General features: G+C 40.3%; 3 protein-coding genes across 3 annotated transcripts in view; all 3 read right to left on the bottom strand.

Annotated features, from left to right (window-relative positions):
• Nucleotides 1–7,506, bottom strand: part of LOC115576586 (OX-2 membrane glycoprotein-like) — a 49,234-nt gene extending 41,728 nt beyond the window's left edge. Inside the window, exon 1 of the mRNA XM_030409115.1 lies at nucleotides 7,439–7,506. Coding sequence (XP_030264975.1) covers nucleotides 7,439–7,493 — 55 coding nt within the window. The 5' untranslated portion in view covers nucleotides 7,494–7,506. The remainder of the gene's footprint in view (nucleotides 1–7,438) is intronic.
• LOC115576584 (OX-2 membrane glycoprotein-like) lies at nucleotides 421–4,618 on the bottom strand. The gene is made up of 6 exons (XM_030409113.1): nucleotides 4,584–4,618; nucleotides 3,018–3,356; nucleotides 2,614–2,919; nucleotides 2,408–2,537; nucleotides 2,227–2,286; nucleotides 421–2,142 (listed from the first exon to the last, which is right to left on the bottom strand). Exons 1-6 carry the CDS (start codon nucleotides 4,588–4,590, stop codon nucleotides 2,022–2,024), a joined length of 963 nt encoding a protein of 320 aa, XP_030264973.1. The 5' UTR covers nucleotides 4,591–4,618; the 3' UTR covers nucleotides 421–2,021.
• A 1,723-nt stretch (nucleotides 7,507–9,229) lies between the features above and the next one.
• LOC115576587 (OX-2 membrane glycoprotein-like) lies at nucleotides 9,230–13,477 on the bottom strand. The gene is made up of 6 exons (XM_030409116.1): nucleotides 13,369–13,477; nucleotides 10,824–11,162; nucleotides 10,365–10,670; nucleotides 10,129–10,231; nucleotides 9,924–9,975; nucleotides 9,230–9,595 (listed from the first exon to the last, which is right to left on the bottom strand). Exons 1-5 carry the CDS (start codon nucleotides 13,421–13,423, stop codon nucleotides 9,924–9,926), a joined length of 855 nt encoding a protein of 284 aa, XP_030264976.1. The 5' UTR covers nucleotides 13,424–13,477; the 3' UTR covers nucleotides 9,230–9,595.
• Nucleotides 13,478–14,384: the final 907 nt, after the last annotated feature.

Raw genomic sequence — 14,384 nt, 5'->3', positions numbered from 1 at the left:
GTATGAAGTGTCCACATCTGCACCTACAAGTAGTCATGAAGGGACATGAAACAACATTTCAGTCCAAAGGTGACTTCCTGATAGGCTGATCCACGAGGGTGTCACATAAACACTTATTCACCGAAACATGAAGCAACCAGACCTGAGAAACAAACGTGGGTTAATGTATTAATCAAATGAGAACTAAAGACTGTTTTTTAATAAGAAATTACTAATTTGCTGTTAAATGTGATTTACACAGCGCGTGACGTCTGGTGCACTCTACCTCTCCACAGTGGTACATCCTGACCAATCAGGGAGCAGTACTAGCAGTAACTAGATTATCTCAGATTGCTGTCTGTTCTGTTAAGACAGAAATTAGTTAAATGACGTTGTAGATAACACAAAGAACATATTGATTTATAAGAAACATTGATTTGTTTTATTATTGTTGCACATCACTTCAACGCAGCACTTTCACACATTTATTAATATTCAGTACAGACTGTAATTTCATCAAGTTTCAGTTTATTTATAAAACAAAAATACAAAACCAGCAGTACAGTTACATACATTTCATTTGAACAAGTGTAAAATATATCACAGATGTTACAAAACACTGATAACTGTGGAGCTGTGACATGTTGTCTCACTAAACTAATGATGGAGCGACTTAAACAAACAAAAGGAGTCACTGAGACACTGAGGTCGTCTGACGCGCTTCCTAAAAGAAGTCACTGATGTTCGAAAATAAGTTTCAACTCATGATAAAATGCACAAACTCATAATCAAAATACACTGACCAAGCCCCCCCCCCCGACAATGAGAGATGAACAGCTGCCTATATTAACTAATAAACCCGCCCACATCCACGTCACCCACTAGCCCCCTACTCAATATGACCACATGATAAAATATCAAAACCAAAACACACAGCAAAAGATAACAATATCCCATCACCTTGTAACTAATAGAAAAACGCCTACCATTCATTTTAAAAAAAGTTTTAAAAGAGACCAGATTAGAAAATAAAAGTCACAGTGCAGTTCAGACCTTTAAAATTGCTTCAGTGAAAAGCAGCTGCAAACAGAAAGGTCTTCAGTGTTGATTTAAACGAGGTGAGACTCAGAGCAGACCTGCAGTTTTCAGTTTGTTCCAGATCTGTGATTCATAATAACTGAACACTGCTTCTCCATGTTTAGTTCTGACTCTGGAGACTAAAAGCAGACGAGTACCTGACGACCTCAGAGGTCTGGACGCTTCATAATGTAGCAGCAGATCAGAAGTGTATTTTGTATTTTGGCCTGAAACCATTCAGTGCTTCATAACCAACAGCAGGAGTTTTAAATCTATTCTCTGACAAAGAGAAAGCCAGTGTAAAGATGTGAGAACTGGAGTGATGTGATCTACTGTTTTGGTTCTTCAGCAGCAGCTGTCTGATGATTTTTTTTAGAGAGTCCTGTTAAGACACCGTTACAGTAGTCGAGTCTGCTGAGGATAAATGTACAGACAAGTTTGTCCAAATCCTGCTGAGACATAAGTCCATTTATCCTGGATATATTCTTAAGGTGACAATAAGATGACCTTGTCAAAGTCTTAGTGTGACTGCTGAGCGGAGACTGTTAGTCGTTCTTCTTGGCTCCAAAAACAATTATTTCAATCATTGCGCAGAATGCATTGTGTGAGTTACAACATAAAGAAAAACTGTTGCATTGTCCTTAAAGTTGAGTCATTCCTGTACAGATGTTCCAGTTCTCTCCACAGTCAGGTGTGAGCATCTGTATCCACGTCTGACTACAGAAGTGTTTAAATCACAAACTCATATAATGATGGAACATCACAGGTACAGAATTAATTAGTTTGTGATTTAAACACTTCTTTACTCAGACCTGTGTTCAACACATCATATCAGTCACGTCCACATTCATGTCCATAAATGTAGCACGCCAAATGTTGTAACTGATCTCACACAGGTATTTCACAAATGTCACCGTATTTTAGGGCAGTTTTGTTCTGCCACCAGTCTTGTGGGTTTTTTTGTGTCAAAATAGTTGTTGGCGAGTGCCGGGCGATGGTTCTGGGCTTTCACTTCCTTCTCTTTTCTCAGATGCAGTCCGTTGCCTTAAGTGCTGCTTTTCTTGACACATCAAAGGTGTTTCAGTCCTTTAGTTAAAAACAACATAAGAGTCAATTTCATCAGTCTGAAGCAACAAAAAACATTTACGAGAAATCAATAAAGGACCTTACTCTTGAGTGTGTGCAGTTGTTTTTGGTGGTGTCATGATCTCAGAGTGTCCTTGTGTCTGACTGAAGGATGAAGAAAAGTCAGTGGTGAGCAAAAACATATAAATCTGGTGTGATTGAAAAGATCGAACCAATCATTACCTAATTAAATTATACAAATGATGAGCTGAAAGTTAAGAATGACCTGCTTCTATGTCTTCGTATCAGCAGGACTGTGATGACTGCTGCTGCAACACAACAGAAGGGCAGCACCACAGACAATGTAATGATGATGGGGAAAAGTGTGTTCTTGGTCCCAGAATCCTCTTGGAAACCTGTCAGATAAACAGAAGACATGAGTTTAAAGGTCTCATCATTCTATAAATGAGTCTGTGTGGAAGTGTTCCTCACCTTCAGCAGACTGTTTGACTTCAGCAGGAATCATCCTGACCTCCTCTTTCTGAGGAGCAGAGAGCACTCGCACTGCACATCTAACCTCTGTGTCCATGTGATGGAGACGAGTCAGCACAGCTGTAGAGGTGACAGTGACTGTACCGTTGGTGTTGTTCACACTGACGGAGCTGTTTCCAGGAAAGTGGACGTTGTCTCTCAGGACAGTTAATGTCACTGTGGGAGCAGGTCGACCTGTGGCCGAGCAGGACACCACTGTCTCCTCAGAGCCTGATTCTCTCACATGGAGAACGGGTTCATGCAGCTCTGAACACAAAAGATATCACATGAACTAAATGTAGTTAGTGGAGAGGATGAAGACACAATGCAGCAGCATGCTTTGTGTGAAGTTGGTTGGTTCTTACCGTAGACTTGGAGGCAGGTTCTACCAATGAGAGCACCTTCAGGGTCGGCGTTGAACAAACAGACATAGCAGCCTTCATCTTCCTCTGTCACGTTTCTGATGAAGATGGAGCTGCTCTGCAGTCCAGCATCTGTAAACCCTACTTTACCTTTAAAGGCAAGATTCACTTTTTGACCAAATCTAGTAGTGTAAGAAGCAAGTGTCTCCTCTCCCTCAGGTAAAACCTTGAGCCAGGTGACCTGAACAACATCTTTAATTTGCAGAAGCTCACAGTTGAAACCAGCTTCTTCTCCGACAGCTGCAGTCACAGTCCTCCGTGTTCGTATCAGCTCTGTCAGACCTGCAGGACATGACAGATTATAGTACTGTGATTGTGGTTGGTGTTTTTTGTCTTTAGAAATGTGACAAAAAATATGAATTATAAGTCACGTGTGAAGCCGGAAAAAGACTGTTAAATGAGCATCACAACAAGGAGCACCATGGGTGCAGATCCCAGGGGGGGGACATGTCTCCCCCAATCTCTCTATAAAAGCAAGGAATCTCTGTCTGTCTGTGTGTGTGTGTCTCAAATATCTCTGCAGATCAGGATCAGACTGACTTGAGATTTTCAACATGGCTGCTGCGTGGTTTAAGGGTGTCCATTGTCGGATTTGTTTGGACTACAATGATACCGTTAATAAATTATTTCATAAATGCTTTAACAATTCCGCTAGCATTGTCAACCATAGCCACCATAGCCATGTGCGCACCAGAGCCAATCACTGCAGAGCTCATCCAGACAACACACCTTAAAAAACAAGTGGATTAATACCTGAAGCGGGGCGAGCCGGACCGGGATTTTACCAGCGGTTCAGTCTCATTCTGTGTGTATATCTGACTGTTGTGGATTAATGAGACTGAACGAGTCCGGACCGAGTCCGTTCCGGTCTGTGGAGATCCGGATACGCGAGGACAACAGACTGGAATCGGAATCAGTGGATGTTCGTGTGGAGCTAGCTGCTAGCCCACCCACACGTCCCATGTCCTGAGTCGACTGACACACCGGCGTATCCAAAACCGGATTTATGATAAATAATGTCCGCCATGCTTTTCACGAACATCGCTGTCACGTTTGCTTTCTGTCTGGTGCAGGAAGAAACGGTAAAAACGGGCTTTTGTCACGAGCGTGTCCGCAAGCAGCAAGTGTTTGCAAGCAAAAAAACACGTCCTTATTGGTGGAAAAAGGCGCCACACCAACCAATCACAAAATGATATGGCAAAACACGTGATTTGGTTGCTGAGGAACAGGGGGAAGAGTGACAGCAGCAGTGGCGGTGATAGAGACAACGAGTTTTGAGAGTTGAGAGATTTGTGACATTTAGCGTGTTTGGAGTGTATTGTTAGTGTGTTATGTAGTGTTTGGTGTCGTGTGTTTAGTGTGTAGTTAAGTTGTTTTTTTGTGTTTTGAGTCAAAACAATGAGGAGACTGTTGAATGTGGAGCCGGCAGGAGAGCTGAGGGAGGCCTGAGCCTGTATGGATGACAACGACGACAACGAAGAACAATATATGTATGTCATAACTACTTACATTTCATTTGTTTTTCTTGTTGTGGGTTGTTACTGTTGTTCTTCATTGTCGTCAAGGCCAGATTACCCAATGGGCTTTATGGGCACAGGCCCAGGGGCCCACGTGCAACTGGGGCCCAACGAGCCAGCGCCTCCACAAAAAAAAAAAAAAAAAAAGACATGATTTTTGTAGGTTTAATATCATGGGGGGGCGAATTTAAGTTGCACACAGTGAAAGAACTACACCCTAAGTTATTTTAAAACCAATTATTATTGTCATTACTGCTATTTGTGTATTGTACAAGTCACCATTTAAGCTGAGTGACAGCGACCCCCCGCCCGGACCTCGCCGCTTCCCGGGGCCGTGGACTTTAAGTGCTCGCTGCGCCCTCTCTCTCCCTCGCTGCTGGCGCGACTGTCGACCGGGGCGGACTGTCCTCAGTGCGGCCCACCCGCATCGTGTCACGTAAAATGTGCCAGGGGTCTGCGGCGATGTCGGCAACCCACCCATCATTCCATTCAAAGGCTGAAAAAGGCGACTCATCGAACCGGGGTGAAGTTAGTTTCAGGTTGGATATTCGGCGGATATTCTCTCGGGTCCAGCCGCGACTTCGCTGAGGTTCACCCAGTGTGAGCAGCAGGAGGACGGTCAGCTCACCTCCCAGAGCCTCGCTGAATCCCAGACAACTGTTTTAGGGACCGTCATTAAATTACTTAGCACAAATATATTAATACAAAATAATTGCAGTTTTTTCAATAGCTTCCATGTCATGTGACCCACTGACTTCTCAAACAGATTCTGTTTCCATTAAAAATCTAAGGAAATAATGGTAAAAAAGTTCTCTAATGCTCAAGAGGTTCACGTATTTTCAAGCAGCAATGTCAACTTCTACACTATTTTTCTCATGTCTTCTGACTTCTGAAATTCTGACAATGATTTTTTTTTTTTAAATATCTCACCAGTAGTCACCATTTAAAGGGTTATTTTTCAAAAATTTCTAGGTAGGCTAGGTTACCGACTCAGAGCACCGCTGCTACAAAAAAATCTAGGGGAAATATTATCTCCAGTTTACTAATACAACCTGCTTGCTCTATAAACCAGCAGCGGGACACCGCCACAGAATGCATTTAGGGGAAACACTGGTGTGTGTGTGCGTGTTTGTATGCGGGGAGCCATCCAAGAATTGTGCCCAGGGGCCCCTGCCCTCTTGATCCAGGCCTGTCGTCGTCATCTTCTTCTTCTCTCCATTTTAAAGCCGGGGTCATTTAGCGCGCTACCTACCTACACATAGGTACTGAGCTGTGTCAGTCAACAACTAACTAGCCAATGAGGACGCTCTGCTGAAAAGGCCCGCCCACCCGAGAGGTTTGTGCCAAAACTGCAAACAAAAAGTCAGGGAGCGCAAACGAGGAAGAGCTGCAGAGAGACTGCAAAGCTAAGAGTCAGCGCAAAAGTCTGAGCAGAGAGAGACCAGCAGAGGGAACCGTAAACAAAATAATGCATTATTAGAAGAGTAAAAGACCATTATTTTACACTATTTGACAAATGATTTGATTGCAAGTTCTAAGTTTTATTTTTGAAATGAGTTTTATGTTCTCTCAAATTCCTATTTTTGTTTGACATTTAAGAAGTTTTGTTTGTTTCTTTTGGCACAAATCTAATTCCATAGAGCCTGAGGCATTGCCTGCATTTAAATGTAAATAGTAACATATGTAACTTTATAAAATTAAAAAATGTATGCACAAATTTAGCAGACAATTTATATTTGCATTATGAGTAATAAAAATGGTTCGTTAAACATATTTGTGGTTTTCACAGTAAAAAATAACTTTTTCGTACTCTGATTTTATGTTTTTCTTTTTTTGATTTTAGGTCCATTGTGTTAATATAATTTGTCAAAATGAAAAAATAACTGTACTGTCACACATGTGAGGTTGTGCTGAAAATAATTACACCAAACAAGGTAAGGTAAATAGTTTTTAAGGTAAAATATAATGGTATAATCAAAAGTAGTCAAAAACGGCCAATTATATCCCTAATGTCCCGCTTTCAAACACAGCCTCATTTGGCCATCCATGAAAAAGCTACTTAACCTCCCACTTTTCTATAGGAATACATGCTTCCTACGGGCAATGCACTAGTTTCTGAAAAACATGAATTGTCCCCCCCAATAAAAATACCCTAAATTATTCAGAATCAAACAAATGTATTTTCAGACTTGATCATTAAATCATCATCATTAAAAACATGATCAGTTAGTTTACACAACTTGGTTAGGGCTTCATATTTTGATATTCATCCATATCAATGAATTATGCATAAAGTAGTCCCATACACTGGGAGAAAAGGAAGATGGTGAGAAGAATCGGGGATCTGGGAGGGTTGGAGGGAGGCGAAAGATGAGAACACGGGTAGACATTACATGCCTGAGAGCCTTAAAATTATGATTTACTAATATAACAGTTAAGTAAGCAGTGATACGCACTGTTGGTTGTTTAGGACAAATAAACAAGAAAGTTAAGCACAATAAATGATTCCCAGTGTATAACTTTTTGAATGATATGGTGAGCCTCTACGAAGTTATGATTTACGGTGGCATGGTATGAGTTGCATATGGACAAAAAAAATGAGTCAAAAGTCTTCCTGCATGTTCTACATAAAAAGAGCATCTTTTGGCATTATGTTGGAGAACAAACACTGATATGAGCACAATGAATGGATGAATAAGTTAAGGAAACAGATGCAGACCACGTTTTGGCAGCAAATCTCACTCTGGCAGAAACAAAGAGCAGTCAGCAGTCTCACAGCTGTGCTTTCAGTTTAAGAGCAAGAAGTTTCTCAGCTGCATAAAAATGACTGTATCGTCTCTTTCTTACCGTTCTGTAAGAGTCCAAACACACAAAGTAAATGTAGAACTGCACTGTACGGCATTTTGCTGCAGACTGCAGGCATATCTCCTGCCACAATGTGCTTGAAAGTGAAAGTTACAGTTAGAGACGTTATTTTCATGTGGGCGGAGCTACAACTGACTGTTGTAGTGAAATCTGACACGTGGGGTGGAATGACCAATCCACCAGAAGATATGAACCACTGGGCGTGATCAAAACAAATACGTCACATTGTGTGTGTAACAAGTTGTGGACATCATGACCAATCACATTCGCTTCTTCAGTCCCGTGTAAACTCAGGACTCTCCACGTCATAACACAGTGATCACAGACTGATGTCTGTGACGTACAGAGATTTAAACATGAATACAGCAGCTCAAATATACAACTGGTGGCTCTTCTTGTTGAATTCAATTCTATGGCAACAGAAACATCAGGCAGACACAGAAACACTTTTTTTGTCTTTAAATCACATTTTAATAAGGTGTGCAAAACGTACAAATATACAGAAACATTTCAGAAGATAAAGCATTTAAAACAATTCATTTAACAGATGTTATCATTACAAAGAAAGTCCATAAACATATTGTACAGGTTAATTATAAAGTGTTTGACAGAAAACAGCACATGGAAGCAAAATAATACAGTACATTTTTTTTACATGTGTCAGGGTAGAAGAATAAAGACACACATCAAATGTTAAAGTGCAAAAAAATGATAATATGTCTAATTTAAACTTTATACATATTTACAGCTCTACAGTAGACGATGATCCAGGTCATCATTGTGGAATAAGATAAAAAATGCTTCACATGACTCCTGTATAGATCCTATATTAAAACAAAACATCAAATTGTGTAACATAACTTGGTCAGAGGAACTTGGACTCATGATATTTAGTGTCGTCTCTCTTTTCCAGATGACACCATCAGCTCCAGTCTCTGACATCACTGCCTCCTACAGGACATCTGCTGCTTTTTAACTCCCATCACTGAAACACATCAGCTTGTAACGCTGGTATTCAGCCTGAAGCAAACATTTACTATTCAGTCCTTCCAGAAAAACTGGAAAAAAGTTTTTTTGTGATTATTGCGGGCAAAAAAACCTTGATTATGCGGCACGTTTTCTTGAAAAATGCGATGGAATATGCAGGATATTAATGCAATTTTATGTGATGAAATTGCGGGAACTTGCAAAAACTGCGGTTTGATGAAAAAGAGAAAAAAAAGTGATTCCCCCAACACCCTGTTCTCACTAGGCTACTACCTTAATGTAAAGAGTCATTTCTTATTACTTCCTATGATAAGCAGCATACTACATCACAGAAAGTGCTGGAATATTAAAGTTCTTATCTTGTTTTATTTCAGACTTTAATAAACACATGGCTCAAACTTACAAAACATTGATGAGTCAAACAAGTTCTGTAGCTTTACAAAAGGAATATGCTACAACTTCTGTAAAAATGAATAAATAAAATATAAAAAAATAAAATGTGCTTCCTGTTTTACAGAGGTAGCGATACAAAACAGACATCTTCTGTTAAAATAAGTGCTTCCAATGCACAAAGTGCTTCTCTTACTGTACCGTACATTTACATACTACTAATATACTTACAACTGGAAGGTTTTTGAAACTAGTATGATTTTTTGTTGGAAAATGAGACTGATTTGCGGGCTTCATCATAGCTTCATCACGGGGTTTGCAGCTTTTTGACCATGTTCACGTCGCGTAATTACGTCACTTCTTAACGTTCCCATGGCAACAGGGGAAAATGGCTGCTCTTGTGTGAAGTAAACGCAACATTTTTCAACTTTCTGCTGAGATATATGTGACTTTTTTGCAATGAAAATGCAGGGATTATGAAATCATGCAAGCCCCACATATTTTGCGCTGAAATCGTCAATTTACGTGGCGAAAGTGCGGCGTATTTGAATTATGCGATCGCATAATCACGTTTTTCTGGAGGGACTGACTATTGCACTGTGTTGCATTCACTGAAACTCTGAACTTCATGTCATCAAATCGTTGACTATGGTAGTCAAGTTTTCAGTTAATGCCTCTCATTGAAATCCCTCATTCATTTTTCCAGTAGACGTCCGCAGTCTCATCAGCTCGTTCTCTTCCTGCATTAAAGGTGTTTTGTTCCTTTAAATAAAAAAGAAGACATTGTTCAGTTTCTGCATGACTGCAGCAAGTAAACAGAAGCAGAGAGAAAAGTGAGCGATAAAACAGACAGAAAAACACGTAAAGTAAAGTAAGACATCATTCAACTTTTAAATCTCTCTGAACAAATGTTATGAGAATGAACACGCTGATGAACACATGATGGTCCATGAAGAGTTCAGTGCATCACACATGGCTTCATTAATAAATACAATTTTAGTTGTGGAAAGTCCAAACAGAGTGAAGATGAAATCATGTTGAGAAGAAGCAGATAATAATAAATAAAGTAAAAATGAATAAATTGTCTTACTCAGTGTTTCCATTTGGTTTTTGCGGGGTCGTGACCTCCTCTGAGGGACGACCTGAAGAAGTGAAGAAAAGTCAGCACTGAACAACATTTAAAATATTTTTTTATTTATAGTTTTTTTCTGAAAAGATCTCAATCAATTACTATGATATTAACTGTGAGTCAGATGTCCAACAAGACAGATGTTTAGCTGACAGTTTAAAGTTACCTGTTCCTGAGTTTTTGTTCCTGCAGGACTGTGATGATGACTGAACCACAACACAAGGCCTCCACAGAGAACACCATAAGAAGAATAATAATCCAAGAGTAACCTTTGAGAACAAAGGAAAATTAGTGATATAGAACCAGAATCCTCATTAAACACATTATTTATTTATTTTTTAAGACATGTGCAGTGAGGTATTCATCGTTCTATAAATCAGTGTGTGTGGAAGTGTTTCTCACCTTCAGCAGACTGTTTGACTTCAGCAGGAATCATCCTGACCTCCTCTTTCTGAGGAGCAGAGAGCACTCGCACTGCACATCTAACCTCTGTGTCCATGTGATGGAGATGAGTCAGCACAGCTGTAGAGGTGACAGTGACTGTACCGTTGGTGTTGTTCACACTGACGGAGCTGTTTCCAGGAAAGTGGACGTTGTCTCTCAGGACAGTTAATGTCACTGTGGGAGCAGGTCGACCTGTGGCCGAGCAGGACACCACTGTCTCCTCAGAGCCTGATTCTCTCACATGGAGAACGGGTTCATGCAGCTCTGAACACAAAAGATATCAGATGAACTAAATGTTGTTAGTGGAGAGGATGAAGACACAATGTGACAGATTATGTAAAATAACTTACAGTCACTGTTCTGACATTTAATTGTGAATTAACATCATACAGAAAACTCACAACATTCATTTCTTACCGTAGACTCTGAGGCAGATTATACCAGTGAAAGCACCTTCGGGAAAGGTGTTGAACAAACAGCGATAGCAGCCTTCATCTTGATCTGTCACGTTTCTCATAATGATGGAGCTGTTCTGCAGTCCAGCGGATTCAACCTCCACTTTTCCTTGAAAACCAGACATCACCCTTTTACCAAATCTTCGGGTGTAGGTAGCAACATTCTTCACCCCCTCAGGTAAAACTTTCTGCCAGGTGACCTGAACAACATCTTTAGATTGAAGCAGCTGACAGCTCAGACGAACCTCGTCTCCTACAGCTGCAATCACATCCTGCTCTGTTTGTATCAGAGCTGTTAGACCTGCAGGAGAGGATAGTTTCACAGGTGAGGCTTCAAACTGTCTCACTTTCTTCATTTCTTAGTTCTTTACGTCTTTATCCCTCCGACAAGATGTAAGCAGAGAGAAAATGTGTTCCTTTGCACTGTACATATAAATTGTCCTGCCCTTCACAGTTTGTGGTCATTTACATATCCTCCTGAGACCCAGGAAAAAAAAAAAGTTTTTTTTAATTACTTTTTTTTTTTAACATAAATTTAATGTTGGGGTGGTAAAAAACATATTGCAAAGAAGGAAAAACCCCTTAAACTTACGTTTTTTCCAATTTTACAACACGTCCTCTGTAGTGGACAACAGGACTTACTTGTTCTCAAATGTGAAACATTTAAAGGCTGAGTATGTACATGGAAAGTTCCACTGGAATCATCCAGTACACAAAATATAAAACAAATAGCAGAGGTAGATTTATCTTTTTGTAGCCATTACACCTGAACCTTTTGTAATTTCTTTATTAGACGTTTGACACTTCACGGTGTCATCCTCTGATAGATCTACACTGATCACGCACAACATTATGACCACTGACAGGTGAAGTGAATAACACTGATAATCTCTTCATCATGGAGCCTGTAAGTGGGCAGGATATTTAAGGCAGCAAGTAAACATGTTGTTCTCAAAGTTGATGTGTTAGAAGCAGGAAAAATGGACAAGCATAAGGATTTGAGCGAGTTTGATAAAGGCCAAATCGTGATGGCTAGACGACTAATCACACCACAGCACACCTTCAGGGGACTCATGGAGTCCATGCCTCGATGGGTCAGGGCTGTTTTGGCAGCAAAAGAGGGACCAACATGATATTAGGCAGGTGGATGAATGTTATGCTTGGTCGCTGTATTTCTGAATCTCACTGAATGATTCTATTAAGAATCCTCTACTAGAGCTGTCTACTGAACAAATATGAAACAAACATAAGTACAAAGTCCTGACGTCCAGTTCAATTATGAATCAATTATGAATATCATGCATACCTTTATTTTTTCCATAAAATTTGCTTTTTGGGACGGCAGCCATTTTGAAAAGACATGCACAGGCAAGTTGTAAAGGCCAAACCCCCCGAATGTGGTGTCATTTTTAAGCTCCAGTTGTCGTCTTTAAGGAACAACAGGACTTAATAGAGTGACGTGTATAGTATGAGCAGTGTTGGGGAGACGTAAACTACATGTAGTTGAACTACATAGCTTAACTACAATTTGCTGTAACTTGCTGGTAGTTAGACTACATTCATATTTTGTGCTGCGTCAAGTAATTAAACTACTTTTTGGGTCATTTTTTGAAGTTTAACTACTCAATTTACAAACTACAATTTTGACCAATAACATGGAATATTTTCTTTTTAAAAAGAACTATCTACCATAAATCATGAAACATGTCGTGACATGTTAAGCCAACACTGCCTCTGATTGGCTCGCCCTGGCAGCACTCAAATGCGTCACAGAGTGGGCGGGTCTTTGTGTCAAGGAAGGCAGCGCTCATATGGCCAAGCAATGACAACCCTCCTGTTTCCTCCGATGTGACCCTGAACGGACCAGCCCAACCACGGCCACATTTGAGCATGATGTAAATGTTGGATATAGACGCATCTACAGACACGACCTACGTGTTCACATGTGAGCCCTGCAAGCCGAAAACAACAATAATTTTGACTTTTTTGGACTTTTTCCTCTCGAGTTGAGAGGCATATTTCTTTTGGCATGTGAATTTTTTGTAGGTTATTACATTTTGTTTCACATACACCATATGTTGATTTATTTAAAACTGCGTTAAATGAGTATAAGTAGTTGCTAAAGCTACTTTTCAGGAAACGGGGGGAGAGAGAGGGGGAATAAGACGCAGCAAAGGGACCCAAGCCGGGAGTCGAGCTCGGGTTCGCTGCAGAGCGGGGTAGAAATGTAGTTTGTTCTGCCAGGCTGAAATACATGTACAAGTTACGTTTGCACAGTAAATTCCCTAACACTGAGTATGAGAGATGTTAGCAAAAGCGTAATGTCCACTACAGAGGACAAAAATGAATTGCTGGGTCTCAAGAGGATACGGTATAAATATAAACGTTATCAAATGCAAAAGTACATTAAAAACAAAGAGCAGTCAGCAGTCTCACAGCTGAGCTTTCAGTTTAAGAGCAAGAAGTTTCACAGCTGTATAAAAATGACTGTATCGTCTCTTTCTTACCTTTCTGAAAGAGTCCAAACGCAGAAAGTAAATGCAGAAGTGCACTAAGCGCCATCTCTGCTGCTTACTGTAAACACATCTACGAAGAGTGCGTGCAGGTTAAAGGGACGGTATGGTCATGTGGGCGGAGCTACAAGTGACGGGTGTAGTTGCTTATGAAATCCCCTTTAGAAAGAGAAAGGATGTGTTATTTCCTCTTGGAGAAACTTTATAATCTCGTACGCAAGGAGGAGTTTAATGCACTTCAGCCAGGTCACACCGAGCTGACAGCCTGCCAGATGATCTCAGTGTAGGGCATTCTAGGACTTATCCACTGTAATACCCACTTAAACCTGCTAACATCTCGCTTTTTGTGTGGAATGTGAATATTATCAGGATTTGCTCCCAGGACAATTAACCCTGCAGTAGTCACGGGTATTTGATGTGAACTCATCACCCTGCTGGGCGAACAAGCTCATTTACTCTCCTTTTTATGCTCCATGCTATGACGTGCGTTGAAGTCCATCCGTGTCTGTCATGCAGCGCTTGAACACTGAAGCATGAAGTTACAGATATTTTAAAAAGTAAGCGCTGTCAGGGGCTTCCGTGCGGTTTGATCAGCTTAATTCCGAATATTGACTTTGGAAATAACCTGTGTATACGTGCTAATCTCAGTGTAAAAGTGGTCTGACCGCAGTTGCACCGGGCAGCTTCCAGATGTTAATGTGTGTAGCTTCACGAGTGTGAATTCACATTTAAAAAAAAATATTTTCCGAAAAAGGTGTTTTTGTTAGATGTAAGGTTTCCAACTACTTTTTTAAAAAAGTTTTCTTTCATGTTGTGTCAGTACTTAGTTTGATTAAATCAGTTCAACAGTTCTTTACATTGAACTTTACATTACATTAGAAAGGATAATGACCAATCCACCAGAAGATATGAACCACTGAGCGTGATCAAAACAAATACGTCACATTGGGTGATTTAAACATGAATACAGCAGCTCAAATATACAACTGGTGGCTCTTCTTGTTAAATTC

This window comes from Sparus aurata, chromosome 24 (assembly GCF_900880675.1).
Source record: "Sparus aurata chromosome 24, fSpaAur1.1, whole genome shotgun sequence".
NCBI lineage: Eukaryota > Metazoa > Chordata > Actinopteri > Spariformes > Sparidae > Sparus > Sparus aurata.
This window is presented reverse-complemented; position numbering and strand designations above follow the sequence as displayed.

Bases quoted from the DNA above. Each gene is read 5' to 3' on its own strand.
- LOC115576584 (XM_030409113.1), bottom strand. The intron at 2,538-2,613 runs GTGAGGAACACT...TTTATCTGACAG, and splicing joins AGTCAAACAGTCTGCTGAAG to GTTTCCAAGAGGATTCTGGG. The intron at 2,287-2,407 runs GTCATTCTTAAC...TTCATCCTTCAG, and splicing joins ATACGAAGACATAGAAGCAG to TCAGACACAAGGACACTCTG.
- LOC115576587 (XM_030409116.1), bottom strand. From the start codon at position 13,423: ATGGCGCTTAGTGCACTTCTGCATTTACTTTCTGCGTTTGGACTCTTT. The intron at 11,163-13,368 runs GTAAGAAAGAGA...CCTCTCCTGCAG, and splicing joins GTTTGGACTCTTTCAGAAAG to GTCTAACAGCTCTGATACAA. The intron at 10,232-10,364 runs GTGAGAAACACT...TTGTTCTCAAAG, and splicing joins AGTCAAACAGTCTGCTGAAG to GTTACTCTTGGATTATTATT.